The sequence below is a fragment of the Ranitomeya variabilis genome, chromosome 1 (assembly GCF_051348905.1).
Source record: "Ranitomeya variabilis isolate aRanVar5 chromosome 1, aRanVar5.hap1, whole genome shotgun sequence".
NCBI lineage: Eukaryota > Metazoa > Chordata > Amphibia > Anura > Dendrobatidae > Ranitomeya > Ranitomeya variabilis.
In genome coordinates this window covers 28014138-28041836 of record NC_135232.1, presented here as the reverse complement: position 1 = coordinate 28041836, position 27699 = coordinate 28014138, and the positions used below count along the sequence as shown (strand labels likewise).

General features: G+C 47.9%; 1 protein-coding gene across 3 annotated transcripts in view; it reads left to right on the top strand.

Moving 5' to 3' along the window:
* Positions 1–27699, top strand: part of WDR70 (WD repeat domain 70) — a 309631-nt gene that overhangs the window by 223943 nt on the left and 57989 nt on the right. For all 3 annotated transcript variants that reach the window (XM_077281558.1, XM_077281566.1, XM_077281572.1), the window contains exons 12-15: positions 274–358; positions 2568–2706; positions 23324–23424; positions 26316–26395. In XM_077281558.1, coding sequence (XP_077137673.1) covers positions 274–358; positions 2568–2706; positions 23324–23424; positions 26316–26395 — 405 coding nt within the window. The remainder of the gene's footprint in view (positions 1–273; positions 359–2567; positions 2707–23323; positions 23425–26315; positions 26396–27699) is intronic.

Below are 27699 nucleotides of genomic sequence, written 5' to 3'. Positions count from 1 at the left end.
GATGGGAGATATTTCTACCTGGAAGCTAATAGCAGAATTTAGGATGCAGCTCTGGCTGTGATTGGAGCATTGGATTCGACCCAAGATTGGTACAAGATATAGAAAGTATTTGTGAGATGGATCCATAGAAGTAGGTGAGATCTCGTTCTCAGAAGCTCCCGGGCTGTTGCTGACACTTGTTGCTGAGCTATTGCATTGTTTTACATAGGTGCCCGCTTTCTCCGTGTCTGAGGAGCCTTTTATTCTCACTATTTGGTTCTTTCTACATTCCAGGTGACGACACCTTAAAGACATGGGACATGAGAAACTTTAAGAAGCCGATCCACGCGACCTCCGGGCTGCCCAACTATTTCCCAATGTATGTATTCAGCCCCGACATTGTCCTGTGCTCTGGAAGAAAGATGCTGCTATGTCCCCAGTCTCCACTAGGTGGAGGATCACCAGCAGCGACCACCATCGATCAGGGTGCAGGAGAGCTGTGTCTCCCCTCGGGGTGCAGGGGGCTTCTCTCCACGACTTTTATCCTCTCCCCCCACAACGGAGCAAGTGGTGGCGCCTTCTTAGCCCCGCTGGTTGGACGTTACAGCCGTCAGATGTCCACTGACCGACTATTGGGGGCATATGCCGGTGACAGCCCCTCAATATCTGTGATTGAGACAACCCCTAAAGAGATAATTCTGTGTGAGGAGTCGTCCTGCCATATATTAGTGACCACCTGTACAGGAATCATCCCCGGCCACAAGGCTGGAGATGTGGAGAGGTCCGCCACTACTGCCGAGTGCTCCTGTACTCAGGCACGGCTGTCCTCCCTCACTGGCCTCCTATAGAAACCCACCCATATTTATCATTGGGGTCTGCAGTATTGCACAGATTCAGCTTCTGCAATGGCCGCCTGCACTGGTTATAGAGGAGCGTGGAAATTACTATGAGATGTTCTTCCTCCAACAATACCCTTTTTGTTATTTCTTCTTTCCTTATATTGTTCATTCCTTCCTTCATATTTTCAATTGTTAACTTATTTCTTACTTTATTCATCTATACTTTTCTTTCCTTCTATCCTTTTTTCCTTTCTTTTCTTTCTTACTTTTTCTTTCTTTCTTACTTTTTCTCTCTTTCTTTCTTTTTCTATTTCTTTTTTATCTTTCTACCTTTCTTTTACCTCTTTTTGTTTTTTGTTTTTTTATTTCTTTTTTTCTCTATTTTTTTTCTTTTACTCTTTCTTTAATCATACATGGCTTCCTTCATTTACTTATTTATTTACTTTCTCCCTCTCTTTATAATTTTCTTTTTGTCCTTATTCATTCATTTATTCCCTTAATCTTTACTTCCTTCTTTTTTTCAGCCTTTCTTTCCTTCCTTCTCTTATTGGTTTATTAATTTATTTCCTTCTTCCCTGCCTTTCCTTCATACTTCATTCCTTCCAACCTCCCTTTTTGCCTTCCTTCATTCCCACCTTCCTTCTTCTCTTCCTTCTTGCATTCCTTCCCACCTTCCCTCATCTCTTCCCTCTTGCCATCCTTCCTTCCTTTATCTCTTCCTTTTTGCCTTCCTTCCCACCTTCCTTCATCTCTTCCCTCTTGTCTTCCTTTCCCACCTTCCTTCATCTCTTCCCTCTTGCATTTCTTCCTTCCCACCTTCCTTCATCTCTTCCATCTTGCCTTCCTTCCTTCCCACCTTCCTTTATCTTCTTGTCTTCCTTCCTGCCTTCCTTCCCACCTTCCTTCATCTCTTCCCTCTTGGTTACCTTCCGTCCCACCTTCCTTTATTCCTCCCAACCTTCCTTTATCTATTCTATCATGCCTTCCTTCCTTCCTTCATCTCTTCCCTTTTGCCTTCCTTCCTGCCTTCCTTCTTTCCCACCTTACTTTATCTCTTCCCTCTTGACTTCCTTCCTTTCCACCTTCCTTTATCTCTTGCCTTCCTTCCCACCTTCCTTTATCTTACTTCTTGCCTTCTTTCCTGCCTTCCCACCTTTCTTCATCTCTTCCCTCTAGGTTACCCTCCGTCCCACCTTACTTTATCTCTTCCCTCTTGACTTCCTTCCTTCCCACCTTCCTTTATCTCTTGCCTTCCTTCCCACCTTCCTTTATCTTACTTCTTGCCTTCTTTCCTGCCTTCCCACCTTTCTTCATCTCTTCCCTCTAGGTTACCCTCCGTCCCACCTTACTTTATCTCTTCCCTCTTGACTTCCTTCCTTCCCACCTTCCTTTATCTCTTCCCTCTTGCCTTCCTTCCCACCTTCCTTTATCTTACTTCTGGCCTTCCTTCCTGCCTTCCTTCTTTCCCACCTTCCTTTATCTCTTCCATCCAGCCTTCCTTCTTTCATCTCTTCCCTTTTGCCTTCCTTCCTTCTTTCCCACCTTACTTTAGCTCTTCCCTATTGAATTCCTTCCTTCCCACCTTTATCTCTTGCTTTCTTTCCTTCCCACTTTTCTTTGTCTTCCCTCTTGCCTCCCTTCCCACCTTCCTTCTACTCTTCTATCTTTCCTTCCTTCTGTCTCACCTTCCTTCATCTTTTCCTTCTTCCTTCCTGCCTTCATTCATTCTCTTTTTTTTATTTACTATAGGACAGATTGCTGTTTCAGCCCTGATGACAAACTCTTGATAACTGGGCTGTCAGTTAAGAAAGGAGAAGGCAGCGGGAAACTCGTCTTCTTCGACATGGTGGATTTCAAGAAAGTTTATGAAATCTCCGTCACGGAAGCCGTGAGTTTATAATCTCATATTTCATAGCATCGCTTTATGTCATTGTCTCGTGGTTTTCAGTGCTGATTTTGCCCTCCGGATGCGCCGTGCATCTTCCCTTTGGGTCAAGTTTATGAAAATATTTTGGATGTTTTCATCTTACAAAAAAAAGTGAATTTCTACCTAAGTAGATGAAGTCTTGCTTGTCGGAGGTGGGTCATTTTTACCCTTTTAGACCCTTGACCTTTCACGTTAAGTTCTAGCAGGTTCTTAGGAGGTTTTAGGATTGTGAAATGAGGACAGACCCTCAGTTGTGAGCCTCGTCCACAAAACATTCAGATGCACTTTTCTACTTTTCGACAAGGTTCCTCTTCTCTGTATTCAGGTGTTGGGTTTGGCCTTTCGGTGAACCTCATGGGTAATGGAAGCTTGGAGGAATTGTTTGAAGGATCTCCAATCCGTGTTTGACATTCCTTCATAAATAGGCCTCTCCTTGTCTATCTTGTCCATATTGAACCATTCAAGTTGCCGCGGAAGAAAATCCTTTTGTTTTATGAGCTGACCCAACAGCTTTAGCGTCTTTTATTGAGGCAGCCATATCTGGATCTCTTCTAGGGGGACCTGTCAACAGCAAGAAGTCCATTTTTTTTTCCTTAATCATTTTATTGCTTTTTTGTTATTATTTGGTTTTTTTGCTATATTCTATGATCTGCGTCATTGATCTTACAGTAAAGAATCTGCCTCTGTGATTGTCATTAAACCTTCTTTCCTCTATATGTAGACCGTCGCAGGTTTAAGTGTAAAAAGATAATTATACAGATCTCTGTACTGGCTCCTCATATATTTGTACATTGGAAAAAGTCGCCCCTAAGTCTTCATTTTTCCAAACGCAATAGCCCCAAGTTTGATAGCCCGTCTTCGTCTTCTCCAGCTCACCTTTCCATTAATATCCTCAGTCACTCATCTCTACACCCACTCTAGTTCAGCTCTGTCCTTCATATACTGGAGCCCAAAATTGTACCCAGTATCTAAGTATGGCCGCACCAGTGACAAAGAGGCAAAGCTTTGTTCTCGTCGTGAGCATCTAGGCCTCTGTTAATGCACCCCATTATTTTATTTGGCTTGGCAGCAACTGCCTGACACTGATCACTAAAACAGTTTTCTGTCCATCCAAGTCTTTTTTAGTGACCGTTTTACCCAGTGTTTTACCGTTTAGTACAGAATTATACATTTTGTTTCCTCGGCCCATGCTTCACAACCTTACACTTATCAACATTACAGCCTCCAGCTTATATAAACCCCTCTGTAACATTACATTATCCTCCTCTGTGTTGATTATCCTGCAGAGTTTAATATCATCTGCACATTTTGAAATTTTACTGTGTATGACGCCTGCAAAATCCTTAATAAATATGTTAAAAAGAAGAGGGCCCAATACTAACCCCTGTGGTACTCCCATGTTAACTGTGACCCAATCCGAGTGTGTCCCATTAATAACCACCCTTTGTTTCCCATCCCTCACCTTGCAGGGACACCAACTTACTCACCACTCCAGTCCGTGCAGTGAGTTATCTGTCCTCTGCTTGCTGTATGCTATAAGCTCTGTGTCCTCTGCTTGCTGTGCATACTTCCTGGCTGCTTTCTTATGGCAGCCGCACCTGCACTTCCTGATTCTTAAAGAAACATTGCACGCATTCCTAATGTGTCCCCAGCATATTGCTGAGAGGCCCCTTAACTACGGTCACTTCTGTGAGATCAGCGCTAATACTGTGAGAAAAAGTCTTGCGGTGCAGCGCTGAGCTCAAAGAGTTCAGTTGGTGAACTGTAGTGAACTCAGCGCTGCACCGTGAGACTTTTCTCAATGTGCTTTCTCTGATCTCAGCGAGGTCACTGCAGTTCAGGGGCCCAGCTGGAAATTCAGCCTCAGTGACCTCTCGTAACCTCGATGATGTCACCAATAGTCATTGATGCTGCTCATTCACCAGTGGTTCTCAGCCTGGACTGTCGCATCTTGGCATCGTCCAGGTTGAAAACTGTTTATCTCCGGACATGGATTACGGCGTGGGACAGAACGACCGACAGGTGAGGGATACCGTTGTTTTTTATTTTTGTTTTATTACAGGAGACGAGGGCTTCGGTGGAATTAGGCGTTAGGTGGGTATAGCTTTTAGTTATTTTTAAATAAAAAAGAAAAAGTGTGTTTTGTTTTATTTCTAATCAAAGACTTTATTCTGGCAGTTTCTTAATTTACCATACAACTATAGGATTAGTAATGGATGGGAGTCTTATAGACGCTTCTCCATTACTAAGCTGTGGGCTTGATGTCAACTGACAATACAAAGGTGACATGAACCTCACTTACCACCACTATAGGGCAAGTGGGAAGAACCGGGTAAAGCGTCAGAATTGGTGCATCTAATCTGAGCAGCTGTGGTCTGCTATTTTTAGGCTGGGGGGGTCAGTATCCATGGCCCCTTACCAGCCTGAGAATTCCATCCCCCAACTATCTGCTTTAGCAAGGTTGGTTCTCAAAAATGGGGGAATACCCCATGTCATTTTTTTTTATTTATTTAGAGCACAGGCGCCGGTTGATGAATACTCCTATCAGCCGCTCCTGCTCTCGCTGTTATTTTAGGCCTCAGGCATCGGCTGATGGGAGTAGTAGTCCCATCTGGCAACACCAACACCAAAGGTAAACTTTTATACCTCCGATCACAGCTGCTGGCTCACGCTGTAATTTGACAGCGTGGGAACCGTGACTGTCTGACCGATGGTAATGACTTTACCGCCGATCAGAGGCAGTGTTTGCTGTGGCATCATGCATATGACAGCGTGGCAAACACTGGATATCGAGCTCCCCATTCAAGTGAATTGAGTCCGGGTACTGTTCTGGTACCCGAACTACCGAAAGTGTAGGCGACGGGTAGAATGTGGACGATGCACGCTGGACTCGCCTCCAGGTGACCTTGACTTTGGCTTCCCGGGATTGCTGTTAGCGCTCGATGTGACGCCATCAGACTGCACTGTGTCTATTAGTAAATGGATGGAGGGGCCGCCACTCACATGGAAATGGAAGATCTGGAGAACTGTCAGTCTGCATCCAGCCTGCATTGATCGGTGATAATGGGCTCGCTCGTAGCTTGCTATTGACCCGCTGCCTCGCCCGGCACCCCCCGCTGCACCGCGCTGCCATTGCTTCATGCTCTTATGGAGATCAGTTTTACAGCCAGACCCGACCACAACTAATAAATGCTGAGCTCTTATGTTTCATTTTTTTATTATTAATTTTTGGCTTTTTGCAATATTACTACTAGGGTTGAGCGACCTTTATTTTTTTATGGTCGAGTCGGGTTTTGTGAAACCCGACTGTCTTAAAAGTCGAGTCGAGTGAAATCGGCCGACCACAGTGAAAAGTCGGGTTTCGGCCGAAACACGAAACCCAGTGAAGATATTATATATATATATATATATATATATATATATATATATATATATATATATATATATATTTTCTCTCTCTCTCTCTCTCTCTCTCTCTCTCTCTCTCTCTCTCTCTCTCTCTCTCTCTCCCTCTCTCTCTCCCTCTCTCTCCCTCTCTCTCCCTCTCCGTCCCAGAACAGAAAATTTCGATTTGCACATTCCAAATCGCTACTGCGCACAAGCGATAACATGACGATAGGCGTTCACTCCCCTAACACCTATGTCATCACTCTGCCCACGCTCATTCATTGGCTTAAAAAATGGCGCTAATCGCGTCATACGAAACGCGACTTTGGCGCCAAGATCGCGTACCGCATGGCCGACCCCCACAGGGATCGGGTCGGGTTTCATGAGACGCCGACTTTGCCAAAAGTCGGCGACTTTTGAAAATGAACGACCCGTTTCGCTCAACCCTAATTACTACGTTTTAGTTGTGCAAAATTTTTGATGAAACCCAACAACAAAAATTATTTTTAGCCAAAAATACATGCTTTTAAGTAATTAATGTCACCAAAGTTGGAAAATCCCTTTAATTTCCTATAAAGAGTTTGTATTTTAACTTAAATGCATGTATTGTAGCCTAGAAATCCAATTGGGTTTTAATAAAAAAAATATTGGAACACTAGGTTCTTTTGTTTCTTTCCACCTTGCTGGCTGCAGAATGAGTTGACTGAGATTCCATAAGAGAGCTCTTTCTGGCATGGAGGTTGTAACTCCTTGATCTGTCTTTATCTGAGCTCCTCTCAGTTCTCTCAGCTCAACTTTGCTGTTGTCTACGAGTCATAAGTCGTCACCAAGGAGGTCAGAAAAAGACAAAAGGGTTATATATTTTTCATCAGAACGAGCTCATTAACAGAATCTCAGTTTACTCATTCTGCAGTAATTAATGTGCATGGAAGCAAAAAGCCTGTAAAGAGGCAAAACGGTGCAACATTTTTAATGGAACCCAATTGCAAAATTTATTTTTAACCCAAAATACACGAATTTTATAAAATTTAAGATGTTAATGTCGCAGCCATAAAAGGTCACAAATTGCTGAAAATTCTATATTCACTCCCGTCTTTTGGCACATCGCTCTCCCGATGGTGTCCGGTTGTACGACCATGCTTAAAAAAAATTGTGCCAAATTTATCAGTAGGTGGCGATATTTGTAGAAGCCGAGGATTTGTGAGAACACAAACATTTTTGGAAAAATGTGGGACAATTAGTGAGTTCTTGTATAGCTAGGTCATGGGGGGAAATAAATAATAATAATAAAAAATGTGAGTGCATTGCTGTAAACATTTCTCAATCCTGGTGTGGTCAGACCTTAGGGGGTTAATGGCCTTGGATTGGCCCTTATGAGAGCTAATAAGGGCCGAATTGACGATTCCAGGGGCAAACTCTGTCCTGCTCACACGTAACTAGACCCTTGCTTGCGAAACCCTTCCCCTCCCCATCTCTGCTTCCTGATCACTTGGTGCCGGCGGGCGATAATCTCAGGGTCATATTGTGTGATCGTCCTGGGACAGAAGCCACCGCACCTGCTGCGGACCGAGGTATGCCGGTATAACATAGGAAGGGAGCGCGGCCCTGTGTAGTGGCGGAAATCGCTTAGTATGACTTTAGAATCAGTGCCTACAGCTCATGTTGTGCCATTCAGGGCTGTAGGAAAGCTGGGTGTGTGGCCATACAGGTCTACAGGGAAAAGCCACAAGCCTTAGGATTAAATCCATCGTGTATAATCGAAATAAAATGGTGAAGTAGACAAAGAAATTGTAGTACCACATGCAACCCGTGCACTTTTTTGGAAGAAAGCTGCCATGTTTTCCTTAAAGGGGTATTCTTTTTAGTTTACAGGTCACCAATGATCTGAAAGGGAACTGGGAAGCAAGTGTTCACTTTTCCTGCAGCAACCCCGCAGGTGAACCGGAGTATTACAGTTCTGGGAGAAATGGATGGATCCTCCAGAGGGGGAGACGCTCTTTGATGTGAAGTCAGAATAGGACACCCATCTATTAAAGGAGTCGAAAAACATGGCTGCCTTCTTGCCAAAAGCAGCGGTCACTCCATCTTCATAGGTTTGGTAGCACAGCTGTGCCTCATTCACTTCCATTTGCTGCGACACCGGACAGGTGTGACCCTCGGTTTTTTTTTTTCAAAATTTTCTACTTGGGTGTAGAAAATGGGTTCTCCAGACCAGATGCCTGCACGTCTGTAGGGTTAGCCTGATCCGCGGCTCACCGTTTCGCCCCTTTTTTTTCGGTGCGGAGCCCTCAGAAAGCGCAGCTTTTCAGCCTGTCTTCCATATTTAGCCTCTTGTGAAAGCCTCTCCTGCTATTTCCCTTCACTTCCTTTCCCCTGAAACGTAATCCGTTTTTTGGGATATGGCCCCCTGCCAGGCCAGGAGGAATGCACATACACGGATGAGTGGAAGGTGCACGTCGGAGCCGCTCGCTTTGATGATCTGCCACTTGTTAGCCGCTTCTAATATGTCCTGCCAAGTGAGGCTGAGCTCGCTGGAGACCTCATCGCAGCCATTCCACCTCTGCTCGCGGGGAGAACCAAACCTCCATCTAATATTGAGTAATGGGTATGTGAGCGGGCCGGGAGCACCCCGTTATGTAGAAGACGGTCCCCGTCCACCCTTCTCGGACGTTGGTCTTCGGAGCAGCGCTCGCCTCGGTTCAGCTCTGCAGTAATCTCCAGGAGTCACTTGAGCACCCGATGTGCAGACATGTAATAGCAGCGAGGCGCGCGTCCACATACCATCCCCGGCGCAGGTTTCAGCACTGCTCTGGGGGGTAATAACCGGGTGAATCACTGACACCATATTGCCTCCTTATTTACAGGCTGCATCATGTTCCCAAAATGGTTCGAGCACTAAGCCGAAGTCTCCTGTTTCACAAATATTTGATGCACTGAAAGTACAAACCCGTCTTCAATATCAAAGTGACCTTGGAATGGAAAACTGGAGCTAAAACCTGAACTGCTTGCAATTCAGTGACATGAATCCGTCGTCTGACCGCATGCTGATGTGTGTAGTCATCTGCAGAATGGGGACCCGTGCGGCCGGCTGACTTTAAAAGGGGCTAATCAGCGCGGAACGGAGAGTTCCGCAACTTTCCAAGATACTTGGTTTCATTTTCTTTTTAACCATTTGCCAGATCTCTGCTTGCTGTCAGTGTATTGGTAAAGTCTTTGTTTTACATCCAGAGATCTGAACTTTTTTTTTGCAGCTGATGGTTTGTTCCAAGAAATCCGCATCCGTACAGGCAGCACAAGTCTAAAAAGTCTAGAAACATTTCTCCCCATCGATGAGACCCCAGTCACTGAGATCCCCATCGATTTGACACTTATTAGCTGGCAAGTAGATGAGTGCTAAGTTTTGCATCTGGCAAAAAAAAAAAAATCCCTTTAACTAGGGTGGTTGTCATTCAGTCACAGCAAGCAGAAATTTTGAAATTCATGAAAGGTGTTTGAAAAATTGTAGAACTTTTCGAAAATATCAGTCTGCCGAAACTGGAATTTCTCTGTGAAGAATTTGCCCACTTTGGTTGCCCCCCATCCAGTCGTGATTCCCAAGAACAAGTACCGCTCTCCATTCTGGTCAATCAGATGCAGAATTGGGTTGTGATACTTTGTATAGAACAGAAAAAAACTTTTTCAAGAGTAAAGGAAGGTTTTTGAAACTTTTTTACAACTTTTTTTATACTGTACTTAACCCTCATGGAGAGGTAGATCCTGAAAGCCAATGGATAAGCAGTTGATGCGCAGCACGGACTAATGGCGGTGGTGCAGCAGGCTGGTCCAGGTGGAACTACAGAGACTGATGTAGCAGAATTTCAACTGTTCGAGCAAGCGGGAATCACAGGATTTGATGAAGCAGCCTCAAAGAAGCAAACAAGACTTGATGAGGAGTTAGGGATGAGGTACTGAGTTTGGTACAAGAGGTAGAAAGGCAGAGCTGGTCTGTAGACGTAGCAGAATTCCGCATAGAAAAATGGGGTTAGCAGAGTTAAATTGCACAGTGATAAAGTAGAGCTGACTCGGCAATAATGCAAAGCTGACTGCAATATGGCAGAGGTGAGTTTGTCATATAGTTTAATGCAGAACTGGAGCTCACTCGGCAATACTGCAGAGCTCAGTTTGTAAGCTAGTCCATGGCAGAACTGGCCAGAAGTGTAGCAGAGTTACCAAGTGATACATCAGTTCTGGATTTGTCAGAGATTTGTCTTGATAAAGAAGGAAATCAGTAGCGTTGCGTACCTCAACTACCTGTATACTTAGGCGGCGTCTCTCTGCCCGAGCTGAATTATGAAGCCTGGAAGCAAGACCTTACATCAGTGACGTAACTGGACATACAGAAGAACTGAGCGAACCAGATAAGGCAGGAGAAGGGCTCTAAACCCGGCAAGGGAGCCAGGACAGGTGAGTCTTGATAAAGAAGGAAGTCAGTAGCGTCGCGTACCTCAACTACCTGTATACTTAGGCGGCGTCTCTCTGCCCGAGCTGAATTATGAAGCCTGGAAGCAAGACCTTACATCAGTGAGGTAACTGGACATACAGAAGAACTGAGCAAACCAGATAAGGCAGGAGAAGGGCTCTAAACCCGGCATGGGAGCCAGGACAGGTGAGTCTTGGTAAAGAAGGAAGTCAGTAGCTTCGCGTACCTCAACTACCTGTATACTTAGGCGGCGTCTCTCTGCCTGAGCTGGCCTATCAAGCCTGGAAGCAAGACCTTACATCAGTGAGGTAACTGGACACACAGAAGAACTGAGCAACCAGATAAGGCAGGAGAAGGGTACAAAACCTGGCACGGGAGCCAGGACAGGTGAGTCTTGGTAAAGAAGGGAGTCAGTAGCGTCGCGTACCTCAACTACCTGTATACTTAGCCGACGTCTCTCTGCCTGAGCTGACGTATGAAGCCTGGAAGCAAGACCTTACATCAGTGACGTAACTGGACATACAGAAGAACTGAGCGAACCAGATAAGGCAGGAGAAGGGCTCAAAACCCGGCTCGGGAGCCAGGACAGGTGAGTCTTGATAAAGAAGGAAGTCAGTAGCTTCGCGTACTTCAACTACATGTATACTTGGGCGGCGTCTCTCTGCCTGAGCTGGCCTATGAAGCCCGGAAGCAAGAACTTATATCAGTGAGGTAGCTGGATACTCAGAAGAACTGAGAGAACCACATAAGGCAGGAGAAGGGCGCAAAACCTGGCACGGGAGCCAGGACAGGTGAGTCTTGATAAAGAAGGAAGTCAGTAGCGTCGCGTACCTCAACTACCTGTATACTTAGGCGGCGTCTCTCTGCCTGAGCTGACGTATGAAGCCTGGAAGCAAGACCTTACATCAGTGAGGTAACTGGACACACAGAAGAACTGAGCGAACCAGATAAGGCAGGAGAAGGGCGTAAAACCCGGCACAGGAGCCAGGACAGGTGAGAAACGCCACATCACAAATCTGCAGCAAATCTCACGTCTCAGCTGGACATATCGACTTTTCCTTATTGGAAGTATGGGTACCGCTGATAAAGAGCCCTCGGCTATTTCCGTAGGCTGTAATGAAGAGAGACCGCGCATGAACCACCACTTGTCTGACAACCATGAGGATTGTGCCCATCGCAGCAGTCGGAGCCCCCAGTCATCAGATCATTATGGAAGACCCTTTTTACTTGTCCTCTTCCCCAGGCACTCTGGGCATACATTGTTATTATGAGCAGTATGCATTGGTCTCGTGAGCGCCCTCTAGTGATGATTGCAGAAGGCAAGAATTTTATCTTTAAAAGAATTACGAAGACCGTTAGAAAATTATGAAAACCCCTCAGAATGGTGAAAAAGAAAAATCAAAGAATGAATTCTTACTTTACTGAAGCACCGCCACTCTCCCGTCGCTTCCCAAATTTGAAGCAGCCGCACCACCCCCTTAATAACTGCACTCCTATATTCTCCGGTATCGAGTAGGGAATTCTAAAATAAATAATACCGTAAAATGGCGCTAATACTACAATCCTGTGAAAAGTGTCGAGGACCGAGAAAGATCTGCACAGTCTCCCGGGATATTAATGACCATTCTGGAATATATCCCCTTCCAGGATGGCGGAGTCCTCATTGATCCCCGTCCTGTATAATTGATCTCCCGACCCCCGCGTCTTGTTACAGGTCTGCAGTATGTTGGATTTCGGTTATTTTTGGCCCCAGTGAATACTTTCCATGTGTTATATATTATGCAGCGTGGTGGTGCTCTTCTGCCTGTCTCACCTAATGAGCTGGAATAGACATCATCTCCGCACCCGCCGCCAGTAACAGTGCGGAGATACAGAAGAATCTGGCTACAGAAGTCCCGGAAACAGCGCCACACCTGTCCGCAGGCCATAAGTGGCATTGCACGTCAGCTCCATTTAAGTAAATTCTGAGCCATCTTCTGAGCAGATTCCATTATTCCATGTCCTAAAAATGGGCACTATGACGTGGTGAGGGCGCAGCCGTTCTGCAGCGCCAGCCGCGTGCTCCCTCGGACGGCTCGTTACTCGCCCTTTACTCCCGTCAGCTCCGGCTTGTCACTTGCAGAAGTCGTTGCTCCGACCTTTGGCGCACACATGCCTTCTTTGTGCCGTTGACGGAGCGCAATTGTTTCTTTAACCCTTTTACGTTTTTTGCCAGATTTCATGGCGGGTAACTGGATATTTTGCCATTCAGCGGAGCGTTGTGCACACAGGGGGAAGCAGGGTTTTGCTACAGGTTGGGCACAATTTGCATATTTAACCTCCAGTTCACCAGCAGCGACGGCTCCGGGTCAGTAGTTATAATTGTGGCCCGGAGCTAAAAAAGGATCTCGCTTTCTAACTTGATTGATTCTGCGGAGTGAGCGGTTTCTCATATTTGCCGCCTGCATTTTCTCAGGACTGACGGCTTCATGTGTGTTTATACTGCGCCATAGTATATCATTCCCCATTCCTGGTGTCTTAACCCCTTCATACCCTGCCGATTTTTAAAAAATGTTTTATTACTCCCCTTTTTCCAAAAGCCATAACGTTTTTTTTTTTTTTTTTCCATCTGCCTTTTCTTACTACCGCTCGATTTATCTTTTGAATTTATTTTTTGAGGGCTTAGAAAAAGGATGGGGGGATTTAAAGTTTTATATTTTTGAATATTTTTAAAAACTTAACTTTTTTATTTTATTTTTTTATCATTTTTATTTTGTTTCATTTTAAAATTTTTATCTTAATAGTTTTTTTTTTTTAATCTCCCCAGGGGACTTGACTATACATTGAAATACTTCAGCATTATTTTATAATTTATTTTTTTTAGCAATTTTATGTATTTTTTTTTATTTTATTTATTATCTTATTTATTTTTCATGTTTTTGGTCTCCCCAGGGGACTTGTCTATACACTGGAATACTTTAGCATTATTTTTATTATTTTTTATGATCTATTTTATTATTTTTTTACTGTTTTTTTGATTATTTAATTTTTGTGTAATTTTTGTTTATAATTTTTTTTTTTATCCATTATTTTTTATTGTTTTAGTCTCTCCAGGCAACTTGACTATACACTGGAATACTTCAGCATTATTTTATTTTTTTATTTTTATTAATTGTTTCTATTTATCTTATTTACAATATTTTTTTTTTATTTATTTATTTTTTTTTTCATTTTTTGATCTCCCCAGGGGACTTTACTATACACTGACTTTTATTATTTTTTATGATCTATTTTATTTTTTTTATTGTTGATTATTTTAGTTTTTTTTTTTATCCATTATTTCTTATTGTTTCACTCTCCACAGAGGACTTGACTATACACTGGAATACTTCAGCATTATTTTTATTTATTATTTTTATCATTATTTTTATGTTTTTATTTATTTTATTATTTTTATATATATTTTTTTTTTTCATAATTTTTTTTTTAGTCTCCCTAGGGGAGACACTGGGATGCGTTAGCATTACAGTATGTAGTAAAAGTTATGTATGCAGTACTGGCACATCCTGCATAGGGAAGGGTTTAAAGGGATACTCTCATTTTACTTGATAGCGTCACTTTTAGGCTATGTGCACACGTTGCGGATCCGCAGCGTATTTGGCCCTGCTGAGCTGCATCAGTTTTCCATGCTTTGCACAGTACCATGTAAACCTATGTATATCCATGTAAATCCGCAGTGCACATGCTGCGGAAAATTCAGCGCGGAAACGCTGCGGTTTATTTTCCACAGCATGTCAATTCTTTGTGCGGATTCCGCAGTGTTTTACACCTATTCCATAATAGGAATCCGCTGGTGTAAAAACGCAGGTGAAATCCGCACAAAAATTGCACATAATCCATAATAAAGCCGCCGGGAACCCGCATGTAAAATGCAGGGCAGAATCCGCGCTGAAAAATCCGCTATGGAATCCGTAACGTGTGCACATACCCATAGGGGTGTCTCTTGTTAGAAAAAACGTCCTTTTTTGCATGCATTTTTTCCCCCAGTCATTTGAATGGCTGAAAAACTTCAAAAACGATGAACTAATTGACACCCAACAGATACGAAACTGCACAGAAGAAATAAGCAGCGTGTGCGTGAGACTTCGGAAATTTCCCCCCGTTTGCTGGGACAGTAAAATGCTGCGTTTTTCGCAGACAGTATGTCAGGAGACTGTGCGGTGATCCAGCTCTGGCCCGGGCGGCACGTCTCGTGCTCGGTCTTGGCATGCAGTATCGGGTCTGGTAGATGTGCGGTGATCCAGCTCCAGCCCAGGCTGCACATCTCGTGCTCGGTCTTGGTGTACAGTATCGGGCCTGGTAGATGTGCGGTGATCCAGCTCCGCCCTTGGCGGCATGTCTTTTGCTCGGTCTTGGTGTACAGTATCGGGCCTGGTAGATGTGTGGTGATCCAACTCCGCCTTTGGTGGCATGTCTCTTGCTCGGTCTTGGCATGCATTATCGGGTCTGGTAGATGTGCGGTGATCCAGCTTCAGCCCAGGCGGCTTGCTCGGTCTTGGTGTACAGTATCGGGCCTGGTAGATGTGCGGTGATCCAGCTCCTCCCTTGGCAGCATGTCTCTTGCTCGGTCTTGGCGTGCATTATCGGATCTTGTAGATGTGCGGTGATCCAGCTCCAGCCCAGGCGGCATGTCTCTTGCTCGGTCTTGGTGTACAGTATCGGGCCTGGTAGATGTGTGGTGATCCAGCTCCGCCCTTGGCGGCATGTCTTTTGCTCGGTCTTGGTGTACAGTATCGGGCCTGGTAGATCTGCGGTGATCCAGCTCCGCCCTTGGCGGCATGTCTTTTGCTCGGTCTTGGTGTACAGTATCGGGCCTGGTAGATCTGCGGTGATCCAGCTCCGCCCTTGGCGGCATGTCTTTTGCTCGGTCTTGGTGTACAGTATCGGGCCTATTAGATGTTTGGTGATCCAGCTCCGCCCTTGGCGGCATGTCTTTTGCTCGGTCTTGGTGTACAGTATTGGGCCTGGTAGATGTGCGGTGATCCAGCTCCGCCCTTGGCGGCATGTCTCTTGCTCGGTCTTGGCTTGCAGTATCGGGTCTTGTAGATGTGCGGTGATCCAGCTCCAGCCCAGGCGGCAAGTCTCGTGCTCGGTCTTGTTGTACAGTATTGGGCCTGGTAGATGTGCGGTGATCCAGCTCCGCCCTTGGCGGCACTTCTCTTGCTCGGTCTTGGCTTGCAGTATCGGGTCTGGTAGATGTGTGGTGATCCAGCTCCAGCCCAGGCGGTAAGTCTCGTGCTCGGTCTTGTTGTACAGTATCGGGCCTGGTAGATGTGCGGTGATCCATCTCCGCCCTTGGCGGCATTTCTCTTGCTCGGTCTTGGCTTGCAGTATCGGGTCTGGTAGATGTGCGGTGATCCAGCTCCAGCCCAGGTGGCAAGTCTCATGCTCGGTCTTGGTGTACAGTATCGGGCCTGGTAGATGTGCGGTGATCCAGCTCTAGCCCGGGCATCACGTCTCTTACTCGGTCTTGGTGTACAGTATCGGGCCTGGTAGATGTGTGGTGATCCAGCTCTGCCCTTGGTGGCACATCTCGTGCTCGGACTTGGTGTGCAGTATTGGGCCTGGTAGATGTGCGGTGACCCAGCTTCAGCCCAGGCGGCTTGCTCTGTCTTGGTGTACAGTATCGGGCCTGGTAGATGTGCGGTGATCCAGCTCCAGCCCCGGTGGCACGTCTCGTGCTCGGTCTTGTTGTGCAATATCGGGTCTGGTAGATGTGCGGTGACCCAGCTTCAGCCCAGGCGGCTTGCTCGGTCTTGGTGTACAGTATCGGGCCTGGTAGATGTGCGGTGATCCAGCTCCGCCCTTGGCTGCATGTCTCATGCTTGGTCTTGGCGTGCAGTATCGGGGCTGGTAGATGTGCGGTGATTGAGCTCCGGCCCTGGTGGCACGTCTCGTGCTCGGTCTTGGCGTGCAGTATCGGGGCTAGTAGATGTGCGGTGATTGAGCTCCGGCCCTGGTGGCACGTCTCTTGCTCGGTCTCGGCATGCAGTATCGGGGCTGGTAGATGTGCGGTGTTTGAGCTCCGGCCCCGGTGGCATGTCTCTTGCTCGGTCTCTGCATGCAGTATCGGGCCTGGTAGATGTGCGGTGATCCAGGTCTGCCCTTGGCGGCATGTCTCGTGTTTTGGTCTTGGCGTGGAGTATCGGGCCTGGTAGATGTGTGGTGATTGAGCTCCAGCCCTGGTGGCACGTCTCGTGCTCGGTCTCGGGGTGCAGTATCGGGGCTGGTAGATGTGCGGTGACCCAGCTCCGGCCCTGGTGGCACGTCTCGTGCTCGGTCTCGGCATGCAGTATCGGGCCTGGTAGATGTGCGGTGATTGAGCTCCGGCCCCGGTGGCATGTCTCTTGCTCGGTCTCGGCATGCAGTATCGGCGCTGGTAGATGTGCGGTGATTGAGCTCCGGCCCTGGTGGCACATCTCGTGCTCTGTCTCGGCATGCAGTATCGGCGCTGGTAGATGTGCGGTGATTGAGCTCTGGCCCTGGTGGCACATCTCGTGCTCTGTCTCGGCATGCAGTATCGGGGCTGGTAGATGTGCGGTGATTGAGCTCCGGCCCTGGGGGCACGTCTCGTGCTCTGTCTCGGCATGCAGTATCGGGGCTGGTAGATGTGCGGTGATTGAGCTCCGGCCCTGGGGGCACGTCTCGTGCTCTGTCTCGGCATGCAGTATCGGGGCTGGTAGATGTGCGGTGATTGAGCTCCGGCCCTGGTGGCACGTCTCGTGCTCGGTCTCGGCATGCAGTATCGGGGCTGGTAGATGTGCGGTGATTGAGAGCTGGCCCTGGTGGCACGTCCCGTGCTCGGTCTCGGGGTGCAGTATCGGGGCTGGTAAATGTGTGGTGATTGAGCTCCGGCCCTGGTGGCACGTCTCGTGCTCGGTCTCAGCGTGCAGTATCGGGGCTGGTAGATGTGCGGTGACCCAGCTCCGACCCTGGTGGCACGTCTCGTGCTCTGTCTCGGCATGCAGTATCGGCGCTGGTAGATGTGCGGTGATCCAGCTCCGGCCCTGGTGGCATGCCTCGTGCTCAATCTCGGCATGCAGTATCGGGCCTGGTAGATGTGTGGTGATTGAGCTCCGGCCCTGGTGGCACGTCTCGTGGTGCAGTATCGGGGCTGGTAAATGTGCGGTGATTGAGCTCCGGCCCTGGTGGCACGTCTCGTGCTCGGTCTCAGCATGCAGTATCGGGCCTGGTAGATGTGCGGTGATCCAGCTCCGCCCTTGGCTGCATGTCTCATGCTTGGTCTTGGCGTGCAGTATCGGGGCTGGTAGATGTGCGGTGATTGAGCTCCGGCCCTGGTGGCACGTCTCGTGCTCGGTCTTGGCGTGCAGTATCGGGGCTAGTAGATGTGCGGTGATTGAGCTCCGGCCCTGGTGGCACGTCTCTTGCTCGGTCTCGGCATGCAGTATCGGGGCTGGTAGATGTGCGGTGTTTGAGCTCCGGCCCCGGTGGCATGTCTCTTGCTCGGTCTCTGCATGCAGTATGGGGCCTGGTAGATGTGCGGTGATCCAGGTCTGCCCTTGGCGGCATGTCTCGTGTTTTGGTCTTGGCGTGGAGTATCGGGCCTGGTAGATGTGCGGTGATTGAGCTCCAGCCCTGGTGGCACGTCTCGTGCTCGGTCTCGGCATGCAGTATCGGGCCTGGTAGATGTGCGGTGATTGAGCTCCGGCCCCGGTGGCATGTCTCTTGCTCGGTCTCGGCATGCAGTATCGGCGCTGGTAGATGTGCGGTTATTGAGCTCCGGCCCTGGTGGCACATCTCGTGCTCTGTCTCGGCATGCAGTATCGGCGCTGGTAGATGTGCGGTGATTGAGCTCCGGCCCTGGTGGCACATCTCGTGCTCTGTCTCGGCATGCAGTATCCGGGGCTGGTAGATGTGCGGTGATTGAGCTCCGGCCCTGGGGGCACGTCTCGTGCTCTGTCTCGGCATGCAGTATCGGGGCTGGTAGATGTGCGGTGATTGAGCTCCGGCCCTGGTGGCACGTCTCGTGCTCGGTCTCGGCATGCAGTATCGGGGCTGGTAGATGTGCGGTGATTGAGAGCTGGCCCTGGTGGCACGTCCCGTGCTCGGTCTCGGGGTGCAGTATCGGGGCTGGTAAATGTGTGGTGATTGAGCTCCGGCCCTGGTGGCACGTCTCGTGCTCGATCTCGGCATGCAGTATCGGGCCTGGTAGATGTGTGGTGATTGAGCTCCGGCCCTGGTGGCACGTCTCGTGCTCGGTCTCGGGGTGCAGTATCGGGGCTGGTAAATGTGTGGTGATTGAGCTCCGGCCCTGGTGGCATGCCTCGTGCTCGATCTCGGCATGCAGTATCGGGCCTGGTAGATGTGTGGTGATTGAGAGCTGGCCCTGGTGGCACGTCCCGTGCTCGGTCTCGGGGTGCAGTATCGGGGCTGGTAGATGTGTGGTGATTGAGCTCCGGCCCTGGTGGCACATCTCGTGGTGTAGTATCGGGGCTGGTAGATGTGCGGTGATCCAGCTCCGGCCCTGGTGGCATGCCTCGTGCTCGATCTCGGCATGCAGTATCGGGCCTGGTAGATGTGTGGTGATTGAGCTCCGGCCCTGGGGGCGCGTCTCGTGCTCGGTCTCGGGGTGCAGTATCGGGGCTGGTAGATGTGCGGTGATCCAGCTCCGGCCCTGGTGGCATGTCTCGTGCTCTGTCTCGGCATGCAGTATCGGGCCTGGTAGATGTGTGGTGATTGAGCTCCGGCCCTGGTGGCACATCTCGTGGTGCAGTATCGGGGCTGGTAGATGTGCGGTGATCCAGCTCCGGCCCTGGTGGCACGTCTCGTGCTCTGTCTCGGCATGCAGTATCGGGCCTGGTAGATGTGTGGTGATTGAGCTCCGGCCCTGGTGGCACATCTCGTGGTGCAGTATCGGGGCTGGTAGATGTGCGGTGATCCAGCTCCGGCCCTGGTGGCATGCCTCGTGCTCGATCTCGGCATGCAGTATCGGGCCTGGTAGATGTGTGGTGATTGAGCTCCGGCCCTGGTGGCACGTCTCGTGCTCGGTCTCGGGGTGCAGTATCGGGGCTGGTAGATGTGCGGTGATCCAGCTCCGGCCCTGGTGGCATGTCTCGTGCTCTGTCTCGGCATGCAGTATCGGGCCTGGTAGATGTGTGGTGATTGAGCTCCGGCCCTGGTGGCACGTCTCGTGGTGTAGTATCGGGGCTGGTAGATGTGCGGTGACCCAGCTCCGGCCCTGGTGGCATGCCTCGTGCTCGATCTCGGCATGCAGTATCGGGCCTGGTAGATGTGCGGTGATTGAGCTCCGGCCCTGGTGGCACGTCTCGTGCTCGGTCTCGGGGTGCAGTATCGGGGCTGGTAGATGTGCGGTGATCCAGCTCTGGCCCTGGTGGCATGCCTCGTGCTCGATCTCGGCATGCAGTATCGGGGCTGGTAGATGTGCGGTCGTCCTCTCCGCCTGTCAGAGCGGCGCTCAGCTGTAATGACACGGGCCAGCCGCTGCTGTCAGCATGTTGTTTGCACGCTCCTGATCTGCACAGCTGACAGGTCTCTTGTCTCCTCTGTGACTGGTCAAGTGCAGCAGATGAGACGCGCAATTCAAGCAACACATCAGTAAGCAGCGGGGCAGACATGACGCCTGGCGCTGCATCAGAGAAAAGACGCTTTTATTTTTTTTTCTATCACTTCACTTTTATACCATTTCTTTGCTTATTTTAGTAGTCGACGGGTCACATCCTGACCTTTCAGATATTGACGGTAATTAGAACAGATCTGAAATGAAGCTGTAAAAATGTTTTTCCCTTTTCTCTAGAATGCTTTTTTATTTTTTCAAGATCTCTGCTTGCTTTTAGTGTATGACAACAGTCGTGTTTCCATTCAGAGGCAGTAATCCTTTACAATGCTCTGTGAGCGGACATCCCGGACAAATACATTGTAATAAACCATTAGAGAGGATCTGTTCATTTTTTTTTTTTCTTTTTATAATGGGTCCCCAGATTACTCTTTAGGTCATGGAAATAGCAAGTAATAGAGTCTAAATTATAACGTTTAATAATTAAACTATTTAATAAACCGAAAAATTGTGAATTAAAAAATGACATCTGACATCTGTCATTACCGTCTCTGGTTATATTGGGACACTGTATTATTATATTGTGTGCACGACCTTCATATTAGAGTCAGTATGATAGCATCATATATGTGATAATTAGCATAACCTTTTACCCCTATTCACTAGGCACAGTAAACTGATACCCAAAAATGTGCACCGGGTCAGTAATAAGGTGGAAAAAACAAACGAATGGAACAATCTCACCCCTCAACTGGCATCATATTTATTACTATTGTAGTGCCCTTTGGGGACTGTTCCATCTCCTTTATATTCCCATATCGCTAATTGATAAAAAAAATAACCTTATTATCACTGCTATTTTTTAAGTCATTCTTACCTTGCAGCATTTTTTCTGCAACTGCCTAGAACTTTTACTTATCTCCTAAAGAAAATTTTCCCTGACGCTGTTTCCATGTACATCATCCATCTTATCCCTCAAGAGAAAGGTGTGACAGTGATGGTGGATTATCATGGCCGCAGAGCCTCTCTGTCCTGTATCTCAGGCGCCTTATACAGGGGGATTCCATCTAATGCAAAAGAGAGAATGATAAAATCCTCCCTGACGTGGTTTCCGCGTTCATCATCTATCGTATCGCTCCGAAGAGAGGTGATCTTTGAGTAATTAGACTTTCTCCATGATCAACAGTAACACGGACTTCTCTCCCCGGCCACATTCCCGTGTGTGACACAGCCCGCGGTGTCCGGACGTACTGTACCGGGGCATCATAAACGCTGTAGCCTAGTGCTATTCTCGCTCTTCCGAGGATACATCAGGGGCCTGTTATATCTACATACTGTATCTCATTCCGAGCCTTCATTTTCTCTGGTATTTGGAGCAAATACTTTGAGTTTCTCCTCCTCTCAAAACAGATACAATTCTTTTTTTAAGGCTGGCTCAGGAGGCTTTGTGCCGCCTGAGTATTCGGGTAGCTAGTGCACACTGCTATCATGTGCCTTCACCCACAACTTCTGCTGTTCCTGTTTGCTATTTGCACTCCAGGAACAAGGTGCCTGCCTACTTATCTCTGCTGATTCTAGGTGCTGTCACTCTGCATCTTTCACACATCAGTTTTTTGCCATCAGTCCCAATCTGTCGAATTTTTAAAAAAACCGATCCGGCGACTGATGCCGGATTCGTTTTTTTCTCATAGACGTGTATTAGCGACGGATGGCCTCACGTTTCATCCGTCATTCGCCGGATCTGTCGAAAATTGTTTGTCCGGCGAACATTGGCGGCCGGAGACAAAATAAAGTTTTTTGTGTACGTCGAAAAAACATACAGCAACAAATCCGTCGCCGTCTGTCGTTTGCTAGAATGGAAGCCTGTGGCTCCGCATTCCGTTTTTTTATCTGAGCATGCTCCGATCCAATTAGCCAGATCTGATAGTCGGATTCGTCCAAAACAATGGATCCATCGCATCAGTTTTTCACAATCTGCGACGGATCCGTCGATCCAACGGATTGTGACTGACGGCAAAAAACTGATGTGTGACAGGGGCCTTAGGCGGCACTTTTTAAAAGCTATGTAACACTTTTCTGGAAAGTTAAAGTTAGTTCTGGAAAACTGTAAACTATCTGTGACGTCTCCAAAACTATTTAAATATACCAATTGTCTCCACAGACAGGTAGAGGACGTGGACTTTAACAAGCATTGCTGCATGACTTAGGATAAAAACCAGAATCTCACTTTGCAAACAAGTGTTTCAGGTGGGTTGCCCCTCCTCAGTGCAAAGCAAGAGATCTGATTTGGCTGTATGAGAGGCATCTAACCGGAACTTAAGGGGTAAGGTTTCTACTTGTGGAGAGTTGCATGCCATACCTTTGTAAGGAGACTTATAAACCATAGAATTAAATGTGCAAATTGCCTCTTCAGATAGGAAGAGGATTTGAACTCTGGTGCCACCTACTAAACTACTAAAACAAATTATTAATATTTTTATTTCTTTTTTGAGCACTATTGAATTGCAGTGAACAAACTAATAGTGACAGACAGGTACAGAGGGGAGAGGATCCTGCCCTTGTGGGTTTATAACTCTTGTTTTGCACTAAGGAGGGTCAACAACCCGAAACATGTCTGCAAGTAGAGATTCTGGTTTGGCTTTTATCTATGGTAAGGCTAGGTTCACATTGCGTTAGGGCAATCCGTTTAGCGCTAGCGGATTGCGCTAACGCAATGTATTTGTAGGGGTCGCATTTAGGGGTCGCGTTAACGTCCCCGCTCTCGCAGATACCCGATCTGCGAGAGCGGGGAATGGACCTCGGGCGCGCCGCGGACGCTGCAAGCAGCGTCCGAGTCGCGCCACAAAAGAACGGCACATCGCTAGCGTGAGCCGAAAAAGGCACGCGCTAGCGATGCGCTTCAGGCAGAAACAACATTGCTGTCAATGGGTGCGCTTTTTTTTTTTTTTTTATTTCGATTGATTGACAACCAGGGGTGTATTGGAGGACCCCTTTTAAATTGAAGTAGTGATTTTTCTGTTTTGGCAGTGTTGGTCTGTACTGTACAGAAGCATCCTGTAAACACATGTCATGGTGGTGGGATACTGCTCATATTGAGTTTCTCACCGCTTTATTGCAGTCTGACTTATGTATTGAATTTCCGTTTTGTTTGGTTACAGAGTGTCGTCCGATGTTTGTGGCACCCCAAGCTGAATCAGATCATGGTGGGAACTGGTAACGGATTGGCCAAAGTTTATTATGACCCATTCCAAAGCCAGAGGTAGGAAATATCTCATTTCTGAATCATTTTGATTTATGCAATCACGTGGAAAATGTGTCTTCACCTCCAGTTAGAGAGACTTTATTGCAATGTTTTTTGGGAAAAGATGCAAAATCGCTCTCTTTAGAGACATGTATATGTGACTACCAGGGGCATACATAGAAATCGCGGGGCCTCATAGCAGAAGTCAAATTGGTCCCCTTAGCCCCCAAAAATATTAATATTCAGCAAGGTCTCAGAAAAGCATATCTCAAAGCTTTGCAGCTCCTACAAAGTAATTTTGCCTCTATTGACGATCCTTAGTCCCACACACTGATACCCATTTAATGGCCCTCATAAAGTATGATGCCAACAAAAGTGTCCCCCATGCACAGTAACCTACCCCAACGTTGAAATTCTCCACACGCACAATACAGTATAATGGCCCCCACACAACCCTCCATGCAGTATAATGGGCTCCACACAACCCTCCACACAGTATAATGGGCCCCACACAACCCTCCACACAGTATAATGATCCCCACACAACCCTCCACACAGTAAAATGGGCCCCACGCAACCCTCCACACAGTATAATGATCCCCACACAACCCTCCACACAACCCTCCACACAGTATAATGGGCCCCACACACATTATAATGACTTGCTAGCCCTCCACACAGTATAATGGGCCCCACGCAACCCTCCACACAGTATAATGGGCCCCCACAACCTTTCACACAGTATAATGGGCCCCACACAACCGTCCACACGGCATAATGGGCCCCACACACATTATAAAGACCCGCTAACCCTTTACACAGTATAATGGGCCCCACAGAACCCCTCCCTCATTATAATGGGCCCCACACAACGCTCCCCCTCATTATAATGGGCCCCCCACAACCATCCACACAGTATAATGGGCCCACACAACCCTTCCCACAGTATAACAGGCCCCACACAACCCTCCACACAGTATAATGGGCCCCACACAACCCTTTTCACAGTATAATAGGCCCCACACATCCCTCCACACAGTATAATGGGCCCCACACAACCCTCCACACAGTATAATGGGCCCCACACAACCCTTTTCACAGTATAATAGGCCCCACACAACCCTTCACACAGTATAATGGGCCCCACACAACCCTTCCCACAGTATAATAGGCCCCACACAACCCTCCACACAGTATAATGGGCCCCACACAACCCTCCACACAGTATAATGGGCCCCACATCACCCTTCCCACAGTATAATAGGCCCCACACAACCCTCCACACAGTATAATGGGCCCCACACAACCCTCCACACAGTATAATGGGCCCCACACAACCCTTCCCACAGTATAACAGGCCCCACACAACCCTCCACACAGTATAATGGGCCCCACACAACCCTCCACACAGTATAATGGGCCCCACACAACCCTTCCCACAGTATAATAGGCCCCACACAACCCTCCACACAGTATAATGGGCCCCACACAACCCTTCCCATAGTATAACAGGCCCCACACAACCCTCCACACAGTATAATGGGCCCCACACAACCTTTCCCACAGTATAACAGGCCCCACACAACCCTCCACACAGTATAATGGGCCCCACATCACCCTTCCCACAGTATAATAGGCCCCACACAACCCTCCACACAGTATAATGGGCCCCACACGACCCTCCACTCACTCCTTTCCTGAGCCTCTCACCTAGCCTAACCAGGCCTCATACTTTGCACTGATGAGGGCCAATAACCCGAAACACCATGTCTGCAATTTAAGATTCTTGTTTGGCGTTTATCCTAAGGCTAGGTTCACATTGCGTTAGGGCAATCCGTTTAGCGCTAGCGGATTGCGCTAACGCAATTTTTATTTAGGGGCCGCGTTCAGGGGTCGCGTTAACGTCCCCGCTCTCGCAGATCCCCGATCTGCGAGAGCGGGGAACGGACCTCGGGCGCGCCGTGGACGCTGCAAGCAGCGTCCGAGGCGCGTCACAGATGAACGGCACATCGCTAGCGCGAGCCGAAAAAGGCACGCGCTAGTGATGCGCTGCAGGCGAAATTTACATTGCTGTCAATGGGTGCGCTAACGGACCCGTTGCACGGCGTTAATTGCGACATTTTCGCCGTGCAACGCTGTCCGTTAGCGATCACCCACTAACGCAATGTGAACCTAGCCTAAGTCATCCAAAAGGAGGAACGTTACTCCTCTAATCCATGACAGTTGTGGCCCGAGGTCATAACTTTGTTTTTTTTTTATTGCAGAGCGAAAAAGAAGAGTTAGAGCAGTTTAAAGAGAAAACATGATCTGTTTTATGACGGCTTTTCTCTTCGGATTAGGACTTCTACTCTGTGTGTTAGTAGCTTAATCCGGATCACGTGCAGGAGAACGCCGTCAGGCCGTAAAGTTGTTGTATAGCAATCATCTATGTGTAATAACTTAATGAATATTTGCAGCCGTTTACACAGTTTCTGTTCTTTCGCTTCTGCCTTGTTTTATTTGCTGTTCTTGGGCCTTTTTTTATGGGGCAGTAAAAAAGCCTCTTATCCCTCAGTAATTACTATGTATCACTGACATAAAGCTGTAGAACGGTAACGTTTGCAGAACATATTGTTATCCCATGATAAACGGTCATTAGGAGCAATGATATTACTCAAACCGCAGACATGTCTCTCCAGTTACTGCACGGCCAACCAGAAAATTAAGTTACTCAGCCAAAACCGTGCTGTGAAGATTTTGGTGTTAGAGCCCTCCTAAGTCCAATTTAAACGTTTCTGGGATCCAGGTTACAGCCAGTAAACATTTCTAATATCTCCAAAAAGTTCTGGAGTGTCCATATATTTATACCCTTCGTGAATATAGGTGTTCTGTACATAAATTTACTATTTGCTTTTTTTTTTTTCATCTAGAGGAGCAAAATTATGTGTGGTGAAGACAAAAAGGAAAGCACGGCACGCCGAGACCCTCACCCAGGATTATATTATCACTCGTAAGTATATAATCTGCGGTGTGAAAATCAAATGTAACCTATGATAAAGGCAAAATGTGTAGGCTGTTTAATGGTATCTTCTCTGAATAATGGGGTAAGAGAATAGAGGTGTATATGATGGTGGACTGTGTAAGGAGACTTATGTTTGTGACCTATAGTGCTTGCTGCATTATCATTGAGATCAGTGTATACAATCGGCTCCTGAGCTCCCCCTAGTGGTGCCTGCAGGCACACAGACTTTTATTAGGTATCTCTATGGCCATGTAGGTCTATGGTCTAGGTCTAACTCTGGGTCACAAAATCAGGAGTAGCACTGCTACGATACGTTACACTTTATTGATCCCTGGGGAAATTACGGTATGACAGCAGCAATACAAACAGCAGTACATAAAAAATTAGGACACAAATCTTGCACAAGTATACCAACATTACATAACAAATAAATGTGAGTAGATCAGAACTATAAGTTACTGTTAATTGACATTAGTACACCTGCAATTAGTCATTGTTGTCTACCACCCTTAGGAAATTATTAAACACCCCCATAGCAGTAGGTACTGTTACATGATGAATGATGATATGTGATACTGATAGATGATGAATTTGGGCCTAAAAATTATATGAAAAAAGTAAGTGATTTGCTTTAAGCAGGTCATAAATGAGGTAAGCAACAGCCTAACACTCTTCTGTATATAGTTGTTCTGATGCTTCCATAAATGTAGAAACTAGGATTGGTTCATCGGTCATGCTTCAATAGGTAGATGGAGAGAGGCTTCTACCAGATGGCTATGGTGGAGGACAGAGGAGTCTGCGGGAGGGGGGACAGAGGAGTCTGCGGGAGGGGGGACAGAGGAGTCTGCGGGAGGGGGACAGAGGAGTCTGCGGGAGGGGGGACAGAGGAGTCTGCGGAAGGGGGACAGAGGAGTCTGCGGGAGGGGGGACAGAGGAGTCTGCGGGAGGGGGGAGAGAGGAGTCTGCGGGAGGGGGGAGAGAGGAGTCTGCGGAAGGGGGACAGAGGAGTCTGCGGGAGGGGGGAGAGAGGAGTCTGCGGGAGGGGGGAGAGAGGAGTCTGCGGGAGGGGGACAGAGGAGTCTGCGGGAGGGGGGGACAGAGGAGTCTGCGGGAGGGGGGAGAGAGGAGTCTGCGGGAGGGGAGACAGAGGAGTCTGCGGGAGGGGGACAGAGGAGTCTGCGGGAGGGGGGGACAGAGGAGTCTGCGGGAGGGGGGGACAGAGGAGTCTGCGGGAGGGGGACAGAGGAGTCTGCGGGAGTGGGGGGGACAGAGGAGTCTGTGGGAGGGGTGAC